This window comes from Colletes gigas, unplaced genomic scaffold (genome assembly GCF_013123115.1).
Source record: "Colletes gigas isolate AHSC1104 unplaced genomic scaffold, ASM1312311v1 Colletes_gigas_Sc00042, whole genome shotgun sequence".
Classification (NCBI taxonomy): domain Eukaryota; kingdom Metazoa; phylum Arthropoda; class Insecta; order Hymenoptera; family Colletidae; genus Colletes; species Colletes gigas.
Window position 1 is genome coordinate 1,513,313 of NW_025106671.1, and position 23,257 is coordinate 1,536,569.

Below are 23,257 nucleotides of genomic sequence, written 5' to 3' on the forward strand. Positions count from 1 at the left end.
TGGAGAGAGTATCACTAAAATTAAATCAAAAGTGATTTTTTAAACATTTTTATTTTATTTAGTGATTCTTAAAAGGTTATTAAATAGCACTTGTTTAGTTTTTTATGGAAATTATAAAATTTATTGAATGAAGATATTTCTTACCAGGGCTAGGGAAATTTAGTAACTAGAATGTAAATATTTTTATTTTCTCATGTGTGTAGTTACACAACCCTGGGAAATATTTTAATGGGGGGTTCTAGAGACCAAAATAAGACGAAAATCAAGAATAGCAATTTGTTGATGGAGGCTTTGTTAAAAAGTTATTAACATTTAAAGTTCTGTTTGTATTGAATTTTTTTCTCGAAAACGCGCAGGATTTCGAGGGTATGTCTACTCACCAAAAATGATTGCAATCGACCCCCGCAAACGAAAATAATTTTTCCAAAAGGATTTGAAATTTTTTTCCCCCCGTCGAGAAATTTCACACTTTCTCGAATTTTTCTCTAGAAAGTGGTTAGGATTTCGAGGGTATGTCTATTCACAAAAAATTATTGTAATTAACCCCCGCAGCCGAAAATAATTTTTCCAGAAGGATTTGAAATTTTTTTTTTTGCGTCGTAAAATTTAGGCATTTAAGTAGATTTTCGGTAAGGAATTTTTTTCTCGAAAATGCGTAGGATTTCGGGGGTAGGTGTAATGACCAAAAATGATCCTAATTAACCCCCGCATCAGAAAATAATTTTTTCATAACGATTTGAAACTTTTCAATTTCGACGAGAAATTAGTCCACTTTCTTGAATTTTTTTCTCGAAAATGCGTAGGATTTCGAGTGTATGTATAATGACATAAAATGATGGTAATTAACCCCTGCAGCCGAAAATAATTTTTCCAGAACGATTTGAAATTTTTTTTTTGCGTCGAAAAATTTATGCATTTAATTAGATTTTCAGTGAAAAATTTTTTTCTCCAAAATGCGTAGGATTTCGGGGGTAGGTGTAATGACAAAAAATGATCCTAATTAACCCCCGCATCAGAAAATAATTTTTTCATAACGATTTGAAACTTTTCAATTTCGACGAGAAATTAGTCCACTTTCTTGAATTTTTTTCTCGAAAATGCGTAGGAATTCGGGGGTTTGTATAATGACAAAAAATGATCCTAATTAACCCTCGCAACCGAATATAATTTTTTCAGAACGATTTGAAACTTTTCAATTTCAACGAAAAATTGATCCACTTTCTTGAATTTTTTTCTTAAAAATGCGTAAGATTTCGATGGTACATATAATGACATAAAATGATGGTAATTAACCCCCCTAGCTAAAAATAATTTTTTTGGCCTGATTTGAAATTTGTTAATTTAATTGTTAATAACTTTTTAAGGAAACCTCAGTCGAGAAATTGATATTCTTGATTTTCGTCTTATTTTGGCCCCTAGAATCCCCTGTTAAAATTTTTCCCATGGTTGATTACTTCGTAAAATGTTTTAGAATATAGGTTATGTATACGTAATATTCATAGTCCCTCGTATCTAGCTAAGTCATAAAGACTGCTTTTATCCAATACGATCTCGACGTCGGCTTCTAATCGCCAGCTAAACCGTTACGCGATTTCTAATTTTAATACAACGCGTCCCGTATCTCGCCATGGCTACCATCCGTCCGTCAAGGGTCCGAGCTGTTAATCTGTCACGGCCTCCCACGTACACTGTCTCAAAATTTACCACGGGTAAATCTTCCAGCGCGTTTTTCGAACCGAAATTCCGTCCACCTTGGAACTTTTTCCATTTCCATGGAAATCTTTTGTGCCACCCCTCGCGTCGACAAGTTTCGCGTTAAGGGAAGATTTCCCCCTTCAGTTTCGGTTACTTCCTCGTCTGCGACGACCAAATTTCGCGTGGCAACGTCGACGAGTCGTTTCGTTCTCGTTATACTTAAATATGAATTTATTAGGTTGGCTAAAAAGTTTGTACTCGACGTGAAAATATTATTTAAGGGAAAGTAATTTTTTTATAATATGAATTATGGTTATTCGATGGTGAATTTTTTTATTTATTTCGTTCTCGTTGTACTTGAATATGAATTTATTAGGTTGGCTAAAAAGTTTGTACTAAACAAGAGCACTTTTGGTACATGCATTCTTCGATTACATTTTCTCCATCATTTCATAAATTGTAAGTTTGCATCTTGTTATTACCCTCTTTATTTAATTTGTAAAATTGTGCAGAAATTATAAAACGAATCTAATCTTCATATTTTTTTGTAACTATTTAAATGTTAGCTATTGTTGAGCTTTTGAGATTTAATCTGAAGTTGCGTTTTAAAATATCAAGTAGCTTATAAGAATTTCGTTATTCTTACTTGAAAAAAATACTGTGTATACTGTAAATACCAGGGAATATATCTGGGGAATCCCAAGATGAAGCAATCTCCAAGTTCCTTTTTAAAAAATAACATAAAAGACCAAAAATTGCTTGGACCAAAATACCCTTTTAATGAGACTTTCTTTGATAATTAGTATCTTCTACAAATAGCATTATTTTTACTTGGAAAAAATACTGTGTATACAGTAAATATCAATGAATATATCTGGTGAATCCCAAGATGAAGCTATCAACAGATTTCCGTTTAAAAAATAACATAGAAGACCTAAAATTGCCTGGACCAAAGTACCTTCTTAAAGAGACTTTCTTTGAGAATTCGTAGCTCGTACAAATTTCATTATTATTACTTGGGAAAAATACTGTGTATACTGTAAATATCAAGGAATATATCTCGTGAATCCCAAGATGAAGCTAGCAACAGATTTCCTTTTAAAAAATAACATAGAAGACCTAAAATTGCCTGGACCAAAGTACCTTCTTAAAGAGACTTTCTTTAATAATTAATAGTTCGTGCAAATTTCATTATTATTACTTGAAAAAAATACTGTGTATTCTGTAAATATCAGTGAAGATATCTGGGGAATTCCAAGCTGAAGCAATCTACGTATTCCATTTTAAAAAATAACATAGCAGACCTAAAATTGCCTGGAGCAAAATGCCCTTTTAATGAGACTTTCTTTAATAATTAGTAGCTCGTGCAAATTTCATTATTTTTACTTGAAAAAAATACTGTGTATTCTGTAAATACCAGAGAATATATCTGGGGAATTCCAAGCTGAAGCAATCTACGTATTCCATTTTAAAAAATAACATAGCAGACCTAAAATTGCCTGGAGAAAAATACCCTTTTAATGAGACTTTCTTTAATAATTAGTAGCTCGTGCAAATTTCATTATTTTTACTTGAAAAAAATACTGTGTATTCTGTAAATACCAGAGAATATATCTGGGGAATTCCAAGCTGAAGCAATCTACGTATTCCATTTTAAAAAATAACATAGCAGACCTAAAATTGCCTGGAGCAAAATGCCCTTTTAATGAGACTTTCTTTAATAATTAGTAGCTCGTGCAAATTTCATTATTTTTACTTGAAAAAAATACTGTGTATTCTGTAAATACCAGAGAATATATCTGGGGAATTCCAAGCTGAAGCAATCTACGTATTCCATTTTAAAAAATAACATAGCAGACCTAAAATTGCCTGGAGCAAAATACCCTTTTAATGAGACTTTCTTTAATAATTAGTAGCTCGTGCAAATTTCATTATTTTTACTTGAAAAAAATACTGTGTATTCTGTAAATACCAGAGAATATATCTGGGGAATTCCAAGCTGAAGCAATCTACAGATTTCTTTTTAAAAAATAACATGGAAGACCTAAAATTGCCTGGAGCAAAATAACCCCCTGAAAGAGGCTTTCTTTGATAATTAATATCTCCTACAAATTTCATTATTATTACTTGAAAAAAATACTGTGTATTCTGTAAATAACAGTGAATATATCTGGGGAATTCCAAGATGAAGCAATCTACAGATTTCTTATTAAAAAATAACATAGAAGATCTCAAATTGCCTGGAGCAAAATGCCCTTTTAATGAGACTTTCTTTAATAATTAGTAGCTCGTACAAATTTCATTATTATTACTTGAAAAAAATACTGTGTATTCTGTAAATACCAGAGTATATATCTGGGAAATTCCAAGCTGAAGCAATGTACAGATTTCTTATTAAAAAATAACATAGAAGACCTCAAATTGCCTGGAGCAAAATGCCCTTTTAATGAGACTTTCTTTGATAATTAATATCTCCTACAAATTTCATTATTTTTACTTGGAAAAAATACTGTGTACACTGTAAATACCAGTGAACATATCTGAGGAATTCCAAGATGAAGCTATCAACAGGTTACTTTTTAAAAAATAACATACAAGACCTAAAATTGCTTGGACCAAAATACTCTTTTAATGGGGCTATCGTTGATAATTAGTATCTTCTACAAATATCATTATTATTACTTGAAAAAAATACTGTGTATACTGTAAATACCAGGGAATATATCTGGGGAATTCCAAGCTGAAGCAATCTACGTATTCCATTTTAAAAAATAACATAGCAGACCTAAAATTGCCTGGAGCAAAATAACCCCCTGAAAGAGGCTTTCTTTGATAATTAATATCTCCTACAAATTTCATTATTATTACTTGAAAAAAATACTGCGTATTCTGTAAATGTCACTGAATATATGTGGAGAGTTACAATACGATGCAATCTACAGATTTCTTTTCAAAAAATAACATACAAGACCTAAAATTGCCTGGATCAAAACACTTTAAACAAACTTTCTTTGTTGATTCCTAGCTCATAAATATTACAAAAAATGATACTTTTTAGCCAACCCAATAGACTCTCGACTATTCCTTCTCTCCAATCTCATTCGCAACGAATCCTGCCATTAGTTTCTTCGTACCAAGTATCAAGCAACAATTTTCTTAAATATCAAGACACTCTATAAATAGTTCCTCCCATTTTTATCGTTGACATATATTTGTCATTCATGAAAGAAGTTGTTTTTCCATGAATATACATTGCACTGGAGGTCCGGAAAGTTTTGCAATATCATTTGCATTATCGTTCTATTTTACGATTGCCTGGCAGTTTCGAAAATATTGCTATTTTTATCTTGCTTTTAAGAAACGACGAAAACGATACCTCGATCGATATTTCGATCCTGCTCGTAACGTTCTCGTTTAAATATAGTTGCCCTCGAAATTTAATTAGAAATAAAATTTCTGTGAAATTTTTCAAATACTTTTTTAAATTTTTCGTGGAATAAAATTGAACACGTGGTCGACGAATTTTCTTTGTGAACTCTTTTGTTCTTTTATTTTGTTCGATCTTCCCCAGTTTGCAATTACTCGCTGGCAATTTTCGCGTTGTTTTTCCATAAAATTCACTTTCCACTTTCGTCGTGCCAAATTTCCCCGTCGAAAACGAATTCTCTCGAACCTTTCGTCCCTGTAACTTCGTTTCGAGTATCCGGTTTCGCGACGCTCGAGACTCGAGATTTACGAAGTTATAATTTTTATGGCCAACGATAAATAGAAACTTGGTCATATCGTCGGAGTCGTTTCAGATAGAAACGCGAGGACAACGCGTTCGAATTTCAGTCGATGATTCGAACATGTTCGTTTCCTGTTTTGAACGACGAAACTGTCTGTTTCCGTCCAACTTCCCTTAAACTTCCCCCAAGACTTCCTCCTGGCTTCCTAGGGCAATTAAAGTAAAACGTTTCGTGAAATCAGTCGAGTCCCCGAGCACTCTAACGTTTCTCTCGTTTCGTTCGAACCAATTACCAAACGTGCAAAAAGTATAATTGTGTCTTGGGAATTTTTGAGAATTATGGAAGTTTTTCGAATGGTCTCATGGTCTAGTTTCCATGGTTTTTTAATTTATTAGTATTAATTATGGTCTAGTCTGTGGTATAGTCTTAGAACTTTAATTGTGGCTTGGAAATTTTTGAAAAATGGGTGATTTCGAGATTTTCAAAATTGGGATTGTGTTTTGGAAATTTTTGAAAAATTTGTGATTTCGAGATTTTCAAAACTGTGATTGGGTCTTGGAAATTTTTGAAAAATGTGCGATTTCGAGATTTTCAAAATTGTGATTGTGGCTTGGATATTTTTGAAAAATGGGTGATTTTGAGATTTTCAAAATTGTGATTGTCTTAGAAATTTTTGAAAAATGTTTAATTTTTCGATTTTCGAAACATCCAAGTAGGGCTTAGAAATTTTTGAAAAATATGAGATTTTGAGATTTTCGAAACTCTAATTGTGTTTTGAAAAATGTGTGATTTCGAGATTTTCAAAACTGTGATTGTGTCTTGGAAATTTTTGAAAAATGTGTAATTTTTCGATTTTCAAAACATCTATGTGTGGCTTCGAAATTTTTGAAAAATGTGTGATTTCAAGATTTTCAAAACTGTGATTGTGGCTTGGAAATTTGTGAAAAATGTGTAATTTCGAGATTTTCAAAACTGTAATTTTCTTGGAAATTTGTGAAAAATGTGTAATTTCGAGATTTTCAAAACTGTAATTTTCTTGGAAATTTTTGAAAAATGTATGATTTTTCGATTTTCAAAACATCTGTGTTTTGGAAATTTTTGAAAAATGTGTAATTTTCCGATTTTCACAACTGTAATAGTGTCTTGGAAATTTTTGAAAAATGTGTGATTTCGAGATTCTCAAAATTGTGATTGTGTCTTGGAAATTGTTGAAAAATGTGTAATTTCTCGATTTTCAAAACTCTAACTGTGACTTGGAAATTTTTGAAAATTATGGAACTTTTTCCATTGGTCTTATGGTCTAGTCTCATTGGTTTCTTAATATTAATTATGGTCTAGTCTATCTTACAGTCTCAAAACAATGATTGAAGCTTAAAAAATCTTTTGAAAAATGTGTAATTTTTCGATTTTCAAAACTCTAATTGTGTCTTGGAAATTTTTGAAAATTACGTAATTTTTTTGATTGGTCTTATGATCCCGTCTCAATGGTTTATTAATATTAATTAATAAGTCTAATTAATAGATCTAGTCTATGGTACAGTTTCAAAACTTTATTTGTGTCTTGGAAATTTTTGAAAATAGTGGAATTTTTTTGATTGGTCTTATGGTCTAGTCTGAATGGTTTATTAATACTAATTATAGTCTACTAAGTACAGTCTCAAAACTCAAATTGTGTCTTGGAAATTTTTGAAAAATATTTAATTTTTCAATTTTCAAAACTCAAATTGTGTCTTGGAAATTTTTGAAAATTATGGAATTTTTTCCATTGGTCTTATGGTCTAGTCTCAATGATTTATTAATATTAATTACAGTCTACTCTATGGTACAGTCTCAAAACTCAAATTGAGTCTTGGAAATTTTTGAAAATTATGTAATTTTGTCGATTGATCTTATGGATGTTAAATTATTGATCAAAGTGGCCAAAAAAGGTCTTGGGGTGGTATTTATGAGTCCAAAGCACCCCCTCAAAATTAAGCCTTGGGTTGGAAGACTCAAAATTTACCTGTAATTATTTAGGAAATTTGCATTAATATAATAATTGAATGTTTAAAAGTTTCTTAAAATAAAACACGTGTCTAAAATTGTCAAACATTATAATAAAAATAATATTGACTGTATTCATCGTAAAAATAATCTACAATTTGAATATTTAAATTTTAAAAATTCTTTTCTTTTTAATAATTTTTCTTGAAAATTAAAATTAAATTGAAATTGACATGTATCTAAAATTTCCAAACATTGTCTTTACTTTAAAAGTAATATTTTTTATTAATATCATAGAAGAAATCAATTCTAATATTTGCATATTTAAATTTCAATTATTCTTCTCTTCACAATAATTTTTATTTAAAATTTTCAAATTGCAGTTTATGATATTAAAGTAATATTTTCTGTGTCCATCATAAAAACAATCAATTCCATAATTTCCATATTTAAATTATTCAATTATTCTTTAAATAATTTTATAATAATATATTCTCCATAATATAATACAATTTTATAATGAATATTCTTCATAATAATTTTTATTTGAAATTTTCAAGTTATAGTTTCAGGTTTAAACAAAGTAAAACAAGTATGTATTTTTTAAACTTTTAAAATTACGAATCGATCTCACTTATTATGTTATTGTAATTTTTTAAACAATATTTTGTTTTGTCGAGAGATTGTATCACCAACGTACACATAAAATTCGTCGTTAGTCTTCTTTTTCTCGAATATTTTCGTGCACGCAATGCAATCAGTTCGCTGCACGAGAAAATTAGTTTCGAAGGGATTGATTTTGTCACGAAATTGTTCTACCAATAGTGCACCACGCTATTCTTCTACCTCTGTGATTTTTCTACACATGGATTATTTCTTTTATTACAACGAAGTCCAGATATTACAATAAAATCGTTCGATTTTTATTATCAAAATCTCCCTTTTTTTGGGTCTATTTATTATTGACAGTAACTATAATTATAAAAAAAAATTAAAGTGAAGAGGTTAGAATAAAATTCATCTCTTCGACGCCATTGCATATTTTAACAATAAAAAATTCAATAGAAACGACGTCGAAAGGGCAAATAATAAACTCTTGTTATGCAAAAAAAAAAGAAAATAAACCTGACGAATTTTCTAAAATACATTCCAGCGCAGAAATTGTTTACATTTTTCGAGATTGGAAAAAACAATTACTGTTCGTCGAGGACTGGTTAAATTTTTTATTTTTCGGATTAAGAAAACCGCGTTTTAACGATCCAACGATAGATGGATCTCGAGTGAAGTTCGATCTAGAGTGAAAATTCGTTGATAATTATTGATGGGAAATTATTCACGCGGGAAATATTGACGTCGACATGAACGACTACGCTATTCTCGTGCCACACGAGGTCTCTTCAAGATTGGCACGCAGAGATTCGGGGACGATGAGAGTGACACTTCCGTTGACTTCGTTCAGAAGGCACAGCGGTTGCGTGTCGACGCTATCAAGAACGAAGCCGCATCCTAAATTGGTCTACGTGGCCGTCCCGTAAGTTTTTTAGATCAACCATCGAGAAAAAAGAACAATCACCAAGCGTGATATGTGAATTTTATTTATTTACGGGGCAAAAAACCCATTGATTTGCAAAAATTATTCATTATATGTAAATTACAAAATTAGAAATTGTTTATCTCACCTCAAAAATCCTCAAACGATAAAAGAATTTTAACAAAAAAATGGAATAGCGTTCACTGTCTGAACTCGTAGCGGCCTATACAAAAGCATGGTGATGTGACCCATATACGGGTCATGGACAGTGATTGTATTACGTCTGTCTAGTGTGAAGTCTAATCTGAATTTTATCTACTTACGGGGCAAAAAAACCATTGATTTACAAAAATTATTCATTCCATGTAAATTACAAAATTGAAAATTGTTTATCTCGCCTTGAAATTGCTCAAACGATCTTAAAAGAATTTTAACAAAATATTGTCATAGCGTTCACTGTCTGAACTCTTAGTGGCGTATCCAAAAGCATGGTGATATGACCCATATACGGATCATGGACAGTGAACGTGTTAAGTCTAATCTGAATTTTATTTATTTGTGGGATAAAAAACCCATTGTTTTACAAGAAATATTCATTATATGTAAATTACGACATTGAAAATTGTTTATCTCACCTCAAAATTCCTCAAACTTTCTTAAAATAATTTTTTAAAGAAATAAAATATAGTAATAGTGATATTTGAAGTCTAATCTGAATTTTATTTATTTACTGGGCAAAACACCCACTGATTTGCAAAAATTATTCATTATATGTAAATTACAAAATTAGAAATTGTTTATCTCACCTCAAAATTCCTCAAACGATCTCAATCAAATTTTAATAAAATATTGTAATAACGTTTACTGTCTGAATTCTTAATGGCCTATCCAAAAGCATGGTGATATGACCCATATATGGGCCATGGACAGTGGACGTGTTAAGTCTGTCCAGTGTGAACTGTAATCTGAATTTTATTCATTTACAGGGCAAAAAAGCCATTGATTTGCAAAAATTATGCATTACATGTAAATTACCAAATTGGAAATTGTTTATCTGACCCCAAAATTCCTTAAACGATCTTAAAAGATTTTAACAAAATATTGTAATAGCGTTCACTGTCTGGTCTCTTAACGGCCTATCCAAACCCATGGACCTATGACCCATATACGGGTCATGGACAGTGAACATATTAACTCTGTCTAGTGTGAAATCTAATCTGAATTTTATTTATTTATGTGGCAAAAAACCCATTGATTTGCAAAAATTATTCATTACATGTAAATTATCAAATTGGAAATTGTTTATCTCACCTCGAAATTCCTCAAACGATCTTAAAAGAATTTCATAAAAATATCATAATAGCGTTCACTGTCTGGTCTCTCAACGGTCTATACAAAAGCATGGGCCTATGACCCGTGTACGGGTCATGGACAGTGAACATATTAGCTCTGTCCAGTGTGAAGCGTGATTTTTTTAAGCTTTCTTGGGGAATTTTATAAATAAACTATAAGACTTTTTCCAGCCAAATTTGCAAGGTTTATATATACACATTTCAGTGATGTATACAACTTCTAACGAACATACAGTATTCGATCACAGTCTAACGTTCTCGATCAGGCATCGAATCGATTACCGCGTACGTAGAATTCCAGATCCTGCCATTAATTCTCAGCCACCTGCCTCAAAGGTTCAGTCGCGCGAAAAGAACGCGTACCATCGTGGGTGAAACGCTGAAAGGTAATGCAAATTCTGTTTGCGTTGCGTTTCACCGGCCAGTTACTCAGCTCCCCTTTCCTTGGAACCTTAACTCAGCGGTCAAACGAGCCTTTGCCATTTCCGCTAGCGAAAGAATCCATTAGGAAATGAGTTCGAAATAATGGTCCGACTGATGATTCCGTTTAATTAGTCGACAGAGGGAGACTGGGAGCCTCTACGCGCGGATACAGTCGCGCGCAATTACCCTAATCACGGCGCAACGACTCATGATCGAGGGAGATTTACCGTTCGCTGGAGGATCGTCGGATTTAACGACGATCGATCAGAAGTAATCCGACGGTACGCGAATCCCGATTGTTAATTCTCGCTGCGATCAGTGCAGTCTACCTTGAAACTTTTTAGAACTCTTGGTTAGAGCTAATAATTGGCGAAACATTGTTAAACTATTTTTAAACAATTTTGGGCAACTTGCTGCAACGAAAAATTAAGAATTCGAAAGTGTTTTATTACTTTTCGTTAACTTGACAGATCTCCAAGAAACGTTTTTTTAACACTAAACCTACCTTCATTATTTATCGAGGCAATGTACTTATCATTTTTGCATTATTTTTATAGGAAGTTGTGTTTTGATGTTTATTAGTAAGATATCCTTCTCTGTCATGTCAACAAATTTTTTAATTTTCATCGAATAAGAGATTAAACGCTCTTGAAAACGAATTTTGTTTCAAGTCGATGGTTAATTCCAGAAATAGTAATTATTTGCGAAGAAATATAATCAATAATAATTGCTGAAACTTCTTTGGGTGTGTAGCGTCAAAGTAAATGTCAAAATAAACATATAAGATAGCATAAATTATAGTAGGTGATATGGTCATTAGATAAAGGATAAAATGCCCTTTAAAATGAGCGTTTGAACGAGTCGATAGCTTTATTAGTTCCGGAGATATGGCGATTTTAATTTCAAGGCGACGCGGTGGCTAGTTTCGAAGATATAAGGGTCCGAAGTGTTTGTTTACATCCGCGCGGTCAATGAACTTTGAAGGTCGTTGACCGCACGTGCTCGTAGCACGAGACAAAGAGATACGACGCGGCGCGTTAGACGAAGACAGAGACAGTCGAATTAAGAAAAATACCACTTTACATAAATTACGATATCTCGAAAACGAAAAGTCCGATCGACAAAAATCCAAAAGCAATTTTAAAGATGAAGGTTCACCGCCGCTAACGGCGGTTTAATTTTGAACAAAGCACGAGTAGTTTCGAAACTGCACGCGTCCAAAGTTTTGGTATTTTTAATACGCGTTAATAGGCTATCGTGCGTAAGGCGGACCGAGAGACAGTGGAAATCGAATAATTACCACTTCACATAAATTACGATATCTCGAAAACGAAAAGTCGTATCGACAAAAACCAAAAACCATTCCAAAGGGGAGGCTTTAACGCCTCTAATAGTGGTTTAATTTTGGATAAAGCTTGGGTAATTTCGGAATTACACGCATCTAAAGTTTTAATACTTTTTAATACGCGTTAAGACACTTTTGTCAACAAACAAGTCGAAGTTTTATTTTTGCTAGCAGAAACGTTTCTTTAACGTGGTTTTGAGATATTTGAGCCTGCAAAATGGCGAATAAAGCTGAAACGTATCGTAAAAAATCGAGGATGTCCGAACGGATTGAAGTTTGACAAAACGTTTGCGAAAAATAGCATTGTTCCAGATGTCCGTATCGCGAGCTCAGCTGTCACGCTAACACCAAGCGTGTACAACAGCGATTACGCGAAATCTGCACGCAGCTGGAATCGAGCGTCCCTGACGTAATTTCGTGAAAAGTGCTCGGGAATAGAGGATTACAGGGACTAGTTCGTGCAAACGACCGATCCTCGTTTGTAACGCAAGACTGTTTCGCCAGCGAAATACTAGTTGTACACTGACTCCGATATGTCACGACGAACAGATTGACAGATTATTTTTTCGATAAATTTTCACTCCATGCCGTCGGGATTTCAATTTTTTTTTTAATGGAACCGTCGAACGTACGTTGGAGAATTTCGAAAAGAAATATTGGTCACGAAACTTTGCTTTTATTTTATTTCACCTGCGACAAAATTCATCTTTGTTGATTAAATATTTTTTGTTTGTTTACTGTTCGATTCTTTGGGCTCGTTGTTGAAAAAGTAATCAGAAATTTGGGGCATTTTTTATGAAGGGAGTACTTGTTTACTTAAAATTGTACGATGTTAAGTATTGATTATTTTGAAAATGTTTGAGAATGTTTGACAATTTGGAATTTTTAACGAATTTTTGGCGAAAATAAAAGTCTCGACGCTACGATGTTATATATTTGTTAATTTGAACATGTTTGACAATATTTGACAATATAGAATTTTGTAAAAAACGTAATATCCATGAAAACAGAAGATTGAATTTGAAACAACACTTTGCTTTTATTTGATTTATTTATTGGGCAAAAACTCCATTTATTTACAAAAATTATTCATCCTACATACATTAAAAAGTTAAAAATTGTTTATCACGCCTCGAAAGTCCTCAAACGAACTCAAAAAAAATTTAATAAAATATTGTAAAAGCGTTCACTGTCTGGTCTCTTAGGGGCCTATCCAAAAGCATGGTGATGTGACCCGTATATGGGTCATGGACAGTGAACGAGTTAAGCCTATCTAGAGTCAAGTGTGACTTTTTCAGGCTTTCTTCAGGAATTTTTTTGTGAATAAACAATATTTGAAAATGTTTGATTGTGTTTGTCAATTTCTAAAAAACCGTAATATATTACACTGAGATCTACAATACAAGCATATTTACTCCTAATAAACAAAAGATTCTGTATGATCGAGGTTCTACTGAATATTCAATATCCCAATTTTATTTCCGTCTCGATCCAAATCCGTAAGTTCACGGTCGTCGCGACGCCACCCGTTACGATTTCGTATCGAAAACCTCCCATCCCGACGCAGAAATTTTCTCTCATTTCGTCACGTTTCTTCTTTGTTTCTTCCAAAAAGGAAAATCATGTTCGTTCAATGAAAGCGTGGGCGTCGTTTCGGCCAGGGCAATTTCTGAGTTTGCACGGTCCTCGTTGATCGATCGTGTTACTTTTAACCATTACTCAATGCAGAACAACGATTCTTACGTAACGGAGTTACAGGCGCGGCAACCACGAAACGGAAGTGCCTTTTAATCACTTCTTTGTTATTGGTTCTGCTCGACAACTAATATTAGCTGTACAGGCTTGGCCGTGTCAGATAAACGCCACGATTCCTCAACCCCCCACCCCCTCCATCTCTCGCTGGTTTGCACTCTGAAATGAAACACTTGTTGCCTCAGCTTGTCAGATCGCACACAACACTGTCTGCAAACGGGGGAAACCTGTATTCTTCGACGATTTTCACTGTCCGGAACATGTTTTGTAAATTCACTCCTTGGAATTTTTATTCGAGCAAATGTTGATTTTTAATGGTACATGCTATACATTAGGGCGGAGCAATCGAAATAAGCCACTCGATCCTCTATAGATAAATTATAAACGTTGAGTTTCAACACTGGAAGATGATGCAACTGAGGAATTTTGATTCGAGCAAATGCTGATTTTTAGTGGTACATGCTATACATTAGGGCGGAGCAATTGGAATAAGTTACTCGATCCCCTGCGGATTAATTAGAAAAGTTGAGTTTCAACTCTGGAAGATGATGCAATTGATAGTTAAACGAAGAATTTTGATTCGAACAAACGCTGATTTTTAATGGTACATGCTATACAATTAAGGTTATTATAATTTGATAAAATGTTCTTTTTAAAAGTTTAAATAATTCTTTCAGTTTCTCCTTTGCAATTTCTGTAATTGTATCCAGATCTATATATTACTTTTCCAGTTTCTATTACACCTTAATTATTTTCAATATATCATCAAAATTATTTAAATTCTTATTAAAAATCATAGTGCTCTTATAGAAATTTCGTCTAGTGTATGTTTTATACATTCACTTCTTGGAATTTTGTTTCGAGCAAATGTTGATTTTTAATGGTACATGCTATACAAGTGGGCGGGGTAATCGAAATAAGCCATTCTATCCCCTATAGATTAATTAGAAACGTTGAGTTTGAACTCTGAAAGATGATGTATGTAATTGATGATTAAACGAAGAATTTTGATTCGAACAAACGCTGATTTTTAATTATACATGCTATACATTAGGGCGGGGTAATCGAAATAAGGCTCTCAAACGATCCCAAACAGATTAATAGGAATCCTTAAGCTTGCAAAATGACTCAATTGATAATTAAACGATGAAAAATTGAAAATTCAATCCTTGAAATTTGATTCGCGCAAATGTTGATTTTGAATGGTACATGCAATACATTAGGGCGGGGCTATCGAAATAAGCCACTCGATCCCTGAAAGATGCAATTGATAATTAAACGAAGAATTCTTATTCGAACAAACGCTGATTTTTCGTGGTACATGCTATACAATTGGGCGTGGCAATTGAAATAAGCCTCTCGAACGATCCCAAACAGATTAATTAGAAGCGTTAAGTTTGAAAAATGACTCAATTGATAATTAAACGACGAAAATTTGAAAATTCATTCCTTGAAATTTGATTTGAGTAAACGTTGATTTTTAATGGTACATGCTATACATTAGGGCGGGGCATTCGAAATAAGCTACTCGATCCGTGAAAGATGATGCAATTGATAATTAAACGAAGAATTTTGATTCGAAAAAACGATTGATTTTTAATGGTACATGCTATACATTAGAGCGTGGCAATTGAAATAAGCCTCTCGAACGATTCCAAACAGATTAATTAGAAGCCTTAAATTTGGAAAAATGACTCAACTGATAATTAAACGATGAAAAATTGAAAATTCAATCCTTGAAATTTGATTCGAGCAAATGTTGATTTTGAATGGTACATGCAATACATTAGGGCGGGGCTATCGAAATAAGCCACTCGATCCCTGAAAGATGATGCAATTGATAATTAAACGAAGAATTCTTATTCGAACAAACGCTGATTTTTCATGGTACATGCTATACAATTGGGCGTGGCAATTGAAATAAGCCTCTCGAACGATCCCAAACAGATTAATTAGAAGCCTTAAGTTTGAAAAATGACTCAATTGATAATTAAACGATGAAAATTTGAAAATTCAATCCTTAAAATTTTATTTGAACAAACGCTGATTTTTCATGGTGCATGCTATACAATTGGGCGTGGCAATTGAAATAAGCCTCTCGAACGATCCCAAACAGATTAATTAGAAGCCTTAAGTTCGAAAAATGACTAAATTGATAATTAAACGAAGAAAATTTGAAAATTCAATCCTTTAAATTTAATTCCAGCAAACGCTGATTTTTAATGATACATGCTATACACTAGGGCAGGGCAATTGAAATAAGCAACTCGATCCCCAGCAGATTAATTAGAAACGTTGAGTTTCAACTCTGGAAGATGATGCAATTGATAATTAAACGTAAAATTACCTCGAACGCAATTTTCTCTGGTATAAAAATTTCTAAAGCACATAATCCGTCATCCTGTCGATATAGAGCGACTCAAAGAGTAAAGGAAACTTGATGAATGACCGCGCGGCGAAAGAAGCCTGACGCATGAGGTTCAATATTCTTTTTAGAGAAAAAAAAATTCTTCTCTTCCCTTGGAATAACATCTGAGATTATTCAGTTTTCATCAGACAACGTTTTGAATTATTTACAAAATGTGGTGATCGGTTTAGAAATAAGTAAAATATCAAAATAGAGAAAATGGGTACCAAAATTAATTTTCGTATTTTTAACTCGTGATTATTGACATTTATTGTAATATAAATGTAATTAAAATCCTACAAATTGGATTCTGGGCAATATTTGTATAATAATGTAGTTATTCAATAATTAAAATTTAATTTGAAGACTTAATTTTCTTTTTGTAATTTTGGTATAATTTTACACTTGGACATCCAAATGAAGCTTTTTTAAAAAAACAATAATGAATTACTAAAATCGAATTAAAAGTGTTTTTTTAAACATTTTTATTTCATTTAAAATACCCTCGTTGGGAATAGAAAATATGTTTATTTTAAAAATTTGCGCGTTTTATTTTCACTTCACTATTTTCTATATCTATATGCAAGTGAAAATAGTAAATAGAATTTTCTCGTGATTTAAACGTTTAATGAAACAGTATAAATTTTCCGATATTTATTTAACGTCTTCAGGGTCGAATTTTTTTTTGGTCTATTTATTATTGACAGTAACTAATAATTATAAAAAAAAGAAACATTTAAATAAATATTTCAGTGTTTATTATTTCATATAAAATTATTTCAATTTTCCTAAAAGCTTTGGATTTTTTATTTTTTTTTTTTATAAATTTCCATTAGAATTGTCAAATAAAAAACAAAAAACCAAAGAGAATGAAATGTTTGAATTTGTTTGAATTTGTTTGAATTCAAAAAGATAGCATTTATTTTCATTCATTGCGTGGACAGGCCACTGTCACAATAGTGAACTATTTAATCATTAAATAGCAAGGTCAGAGCATTAATCATGGCTTACATAATGCCGTATAATGATTACTATCACGAACAGGAAAACGAACGGTGTTTTCTGGTCAACGTCGATGGGCATGAGAACGAAAGAATGTTGATCAAGCCCCTCGGGTAATTAGACCCGTTTAACGAGCGAATTGATCGCAATCTTGGCTGGTAATTGTTTCGGGGCAAGTTAAGACGCAGATCGATAATGAAGACGGAGTTTGTTCTTTTTACCCTATTGCTTTGGACAATTTGCATGTCCTAAGACCCTCGTTCGAAGCAAAATTGAGAGAATTTTAAATCTTTGGAATTAAATTATTGAATTATTTTTGGTATTTTAACAAATTTAAATTTAGAAGGTCGAAACTCATAAACGTCAGTATATTATAATTTTGGAAAAAAAATTTGAAAAACCTTGAAAAAACCTTGAATTATTTTATGAACTTAAACTAATGTAAATTTCAAAATTAGTGGAAACGTGAAAACTCATAAACGTCAGTATATTATAATTTCCAAAAAAAATTTTTTAAACTTGAAAAAACCAAGAATTATTTTAAGAAGTTAAACAAATGTAAATTTAAGAATTAATGCAACGTGAAAACTCATAAACGACAGTATATTATAATTTTGGAAAAAAATTTGAAAAACCTTGAATTATTTTATGAACTTAAACTAATGTAAAATTCAAAATTAGTGGAACGTGAAAACTCATAAACGTCAATGTATTATAATTTTGGAAAAAAAAATTTGAAAAACCTTGAAAAAACCTTGAATTATTTTATGAACTTAAATTAGTGTAAATTTCAAAATCAATACAACGTGGAAACTTATAAATATCAGTATATTATAATTTTGGAAAAAAAAATTAGAAAAATTTTGAACAAACTTTAAATTATTTTATGAACTTAAACTAATGTAAAATTCAAAATTAGTGGAACGTGAAAACTCATAAACGTCAATGTATTATAATTTTGAAAACAAAATTACAAAAACCTTGAAAATACTTGAAAAAACCTAGAATTATTTTAAGAAGTTAAACAAATGTAAATTTACAAATCAATGCAACGTGACAACTCATAAACGTCAGAATATTATAATTTTGAAAACAAATTTGAAAAACCTTGAAAAAACCTTGAATTATTTTATGAACTGAAACTAATGTAAATTTCAAAATTAGTGGAACGTGAAAACTCGTAAATGTCAGTATATTATAATTTTGAAAAAAAATTCTGAAAAACTTTGAAGAAACCTTAAATTATTTTATGAACTTAAACTAATATAAATTTCAAAATTAGTGTAACGTGAAAACTCATAAATGTCAGTATATTATAATTTTTTTTAAAAAATTTGAAAAACCTTGAAAAAACCTGAAAAACCTAGAATTATTTTAAGAAGTTAAACAAATGTAAATTTACAAATCAATGCAACGTGAAAACTCATAAACGTCCATATATATTATAATTTCCAAAAAAAATTTTTTAAACTTCAAAAAACTTAGAATTATTTTGAGAATATCACCAAATATAAATTTAAAAATTAGTCGAACGTAAAAACTCATAAACATTAATTTCACAAATTTGTGAACGTAAATACCAAGACAATTAAATAATAAATAATAATAAATTCCAAACTTGGAAAAACCTAGAATTATTTTAGAAATTTAAACAAATGTAAATTTAAAAATTAGTGGAACGTGAGAGCCCATAAACATTAGTTTTATAATTTTATAAGTATAAATTGTCAAAGTTGACGTTGAAAATGGCACAGTAAATTACGAAAAATGGTTGTTAAATGGAAACATAAAATCTTCTTTTCGTCTGAAATGGTTCCCAACGAACTGTATTTGCGATATGATAAGTGTCGTGTCTCAGTTTCACCAGGGTTTAATTAGATATATTTATGGGACCCCGTGGGCCAGGGAAATGGTAGTTTGACGCTGTTTAAGGGTGAAACTCGACACCATCGTTAGCATAACGAACAAGTTTGACTAACGCGTTTAGGGAGATATTTACTGCGTCGTAGTCTGTCGCAAAAACTTTTCTAACACTGTGCAAATTCTTACAAAATCGACTCTTCAAAAATTTATATAGGATCTGATACATAGCTATAAAATATTATATTATTTAGCTATAAAATTATTTTGAAAAAATTCTTTTCGGTTGCAGGGGACGATTACAATTATTTTTGGTGATTAGACATATCCTCGAAATCCTACGCATTTTCGAGAAAAAAATTCCTAAACGAAAATATAATGTCTGATCATGAATGAATGATTTTCCTGAAATTTCATGTGTTTCAAATTGGTCTGAAAAAATTATTGTCGGTTGCAAAGGTCAATTACAATCATTTCTGGTGGATAGGTATGTTCCCGAAATCCTACGCATTTTCGAGAAAAAAATTCCTAAACGAAAATATAATGTCTGATCATGAATGAATGATTTTCCTGAAATTTCATGTGTTTCAAATTGGTCTGGAAAAATTATTGTCGGTTGCAAAGGTCAATTACAATCATTTCTGGTGGATAGGTATGTTCCCGAAATCCTACGCATTTTCGAGAAAAAAATTCCTAAATAAAAATATAATTTTTGGCCAGAAATGTACCCCAGATGCGAATCTTTAAAATATCATAACTTTTGAACGGATTGTACGATTTTAATGTTTCAAATTGCAATCAACGTGTATTTTGGTGAAGAATATGTAAAAATTCTAACAATATTGAAGAAGTTATTTTTTGACCCCGAAAAGTGAGAAAAACTCCATAAAACAGGTCACAATTTTCAAACTGCCATAACTCCTACAATAGTGAACGTATCTCATTGAAATTTAGCATGGATGTAGAGCTAATGGATACTTACCAAAAAGTATTACACAACTTTTTCATGCAGCGTCAATCAAATTAGTTACAAATGAAAAACGAATTATTAAGAAAAATCGACAGGATTTTAGGTGCCTAAATTTTTCGACGAAAAAGAAAATTTCAAATCGTTCTGGAAAAATTATTGTTGGTTGCAGGGGTCAATTGCAATTATTTTTGGTGAATATATATACCCTCGAAATCCTTCACACTTTCGAGAAAAAAATTCGAGTAGGTGCCTAAATTTTTGGGCAAAAATGAAATGTTTCAAATCATTCTGAAAAAATTATTTTTTGTTGAAGTAGTCAATTGCAATCATTTTTGGTGAATACACATCCCTCCAAATTTCTACGCGTTTTCGAGAAAAAAATTCGAGAATATGGATAAAATTTTCGGTTAAATTGGAAAATTTCAAATCGTTCTGAAAAAATTATTTTCCGTATAAGGGGTCAATTGCAATCATTTTGGGTGAATACACATACCCCCGAAATCCTTCCCAGTTTCGAGAAAAAAATTCCTAAACGAAAATATAATATCTGATCATGAATGTGATTCCCCTGAAATTTCATGTGTTTCAAATCGTCCTGAAAAAATTATTTTCGGTGTAAAGGGACAAATGCAATCATTTTTGGTGAATAAACATACCCCCGAAATCCTACCCATTTTCTAGAAAAAAATTCGAGAAGTTTAAAAATTTTTCGACAAAATTAAAAAATTACAAATCGTTCTAAAAAAATTATTTTTGTTTGCAGGAGTCAATCATAATCATGGACGTTTTCATTTAAAAAAATTCAAATCCTGATAGAACAGTGTTCCTTAAAAATTCAAACGTGTCACACACTATTGTGTTAGGTAATAAATAATATAATATAATTTATATAATATAAGAATATATATTGAATAAAGCTTAAACATGTAATTAAAATCCTATATTGATTAAATTTCGCTGATATCCTTTTTCATCATTTAGCCACTCTTACTTTTGTCCCCAACTGTACTTATCGTTTGCAAGAACAATACTGGTCAAATTGAACACCCTGTATAAACAGTACGATTGATAAGGTTTCGATTTAACACGTTGACTGCCATTCTAAAATCCTAAAATTCTAAAATTGTCAACGGGACCGAAACTTTGATTTTAAACAATTGTAAATTACACAACTTAAAAGTTGTCACATTAAAATTTACGAAGCCTATTAAAATTTATTTTCTTTAACATTCTAACTTGCGAATTAATTGTTTTAGTTTCGCCGTTAAAAGTTCTGTCGCCCACATATGGGTGACGTGGCAGTCAAAGTGTTAAAAAGACCGAAATTGTTAATTTTATCCCGATTTACCGTAATCGATGGATCATTTTTCTGTTTACAGTTTCGATGTGGAAAATGGCGCCTCGACACTGGACGCTGGCGCTGGCGGCGGCGGTGGCGCCTCACCGAGCGCTGGCCTCGTCCTCCAAACTCTGCCACAACGGAGAGAGAGCTTCCTCTACCGCAGCGACAGCGATTTCGAGATGTCGCCGAAATCAATGTCGCGCAACAGTTCGATCGCCAGCGAAAGGTGAGGCTCGACAATCTTTCGTATGCTCGAACGATAGACGTGTGCGTATCTCGTGAACTGTCCTTTTTTTTTTCTTTCTTTCTTACCATCAGATGGTAGAAATACCCCGATTTGTAAATAGAAACATTTCATATTTTTGAAACAACTAAATTTAAATAATAAACCGCAGTTAAATATTTGGAGGGTGCATTGAACTTTCAGTGGAAACGGTCAGCCACGGTCAGACACTCGAATAACGTCCACGAGGTTACCAAATTCAAAAAAAAAAAATATTCTTTAGTTTACGAGTACGAAGAAAATTCAAATTATTTGTAACTGTGATTTGGTGTATTTGTGGGTGGAAAAAAATGATAGGTAATTTTTTAGTTTGTCACGGAAGGAAACGTTGCGGCAGGTTGGTCTGCATTTACGATAATTCGTTCATTGAGTTTGTCAGCTGTTTCGTATGCCCGCGAGGAATTCGTAATTACTGGTTATTCAACGCGAAACTATGGTTCATAATTAGGCGAGCTGGCTGTAATTTACGCCTACGTAAATCACGGGTTCTACTTGCAACGGGCGCCGTTAATGAGCCCGTTTATACAGAACGATGATAATTGGTATGTCGTAACGCGGCATGCATAGATTCGTAAATAATTAAAAGGTAATTACAAAATAAATGCAAGCTGGGTATCGTGTCGCTTTATCGGCTATTCGAGACCAACACGCGAACTATATTATCTTGTATCGTCTGTTTCATCGACTCGTCGATACTATCGAACATTTCGATCATAGACGAGATATTCGAGTCGACTTTTCACCCTATTTCGTGGTCCAATCTGCAATACCGACCTGGAAAATTTGAGGGTGATCTTAGCGCCCTCTTCTCACAGATAACGGTCAGTTGAGAAACTATTAGGATTGTTGGGCAGACAGATTTAGGCTCTGTGGGTAAATACGTAAAAACGCAATTTTCAAACGACCATAACTTCTGCAATAGTGAATATATTTCAATGAAATTTATTTGCGAAGTAGAGCTCGTAGGTACCTACAAAAAAGTATTACACAACATTTTTGTATCGCGTCAAACAAATTTATTAAAAATGATAAACAATCGACAGGGGGATAGCTGCTGAAATTTTTTGGCGAAATTAAAAAATTTTAAATCATTCTAAAAAAATTATTTTTGGTCGAGGGAGTCAATTACAATTATTTTTGGTGAGCAGGCATACACCCGAAATCCTACGCGTTTTCGAGAAAAAAATTCAGGAAGGGGGATAAATTTTTCGGGGGAAATTAAAAAATTTCAAATCGTTCTAAAAAAATTATTTTTGGTCGTGGGAGTCAATTACAATTATTTTTGGTGAGCAGGCATACACCCGAAATCCTACGCGTTTTCGAGAAAAAAATTCAGGAAAATGGACTAATTTTTAAAATTTGTGAAAAAATTTCTAATCGAAAATATAATATTTGGCTTGGAATGTTTCTGTAATTTCATTTTCTGTCTCACTTCCTGTTGTGTTGATTTGTGTAATCTGTTGGTAACGTTGCGAGTGACACGAAAATGGTAATGGGGCTCTAAAGTGTCATAAAAATGGGCTGAAAAAATACATTAGGTGAAAAGTCTACTCGTATATCTCGTCTGTGGTCGATGCTATCGAA

The 23,257-nt window shown here is 32.2% G+C and overlaps 1 protein-coding gene across 13 annotated transcripts in view; it reads left to right on the plus strand.

Moving 5' to 3' along the window:
* The window catches only part of LOC122402960 (cAMP-specific 3',5'-cyclic phosphodiesterase), a 437,543-nt gene that overhangs the window by 316,737 nt on the left and 97,549 nt on the right, over positions 1-23,257 (plus strand). For 11 of the 13 annotated variants that reach the window (XM_043406183.1, XM_043406178.1, XM_043406176.1 and 8 more), the window contains one exon: positions 21,428-21,616. In XM_043406183.1, the coding sequence (XP_043262118.1) occupies positions 21,570-21,616 (47 nt within the window). In that variant the 5' untranslated portion in view covers positions 21,428-21,569. Of the gene's footprint in view, positions 1-8,485; positions 8,938-21,425; positions 21,617-23,257 lie in introns of those variants that run through there. The other 2 variants (XM_043406175.1, XM_043406171.1) reach the window with 2 other exon arrangements.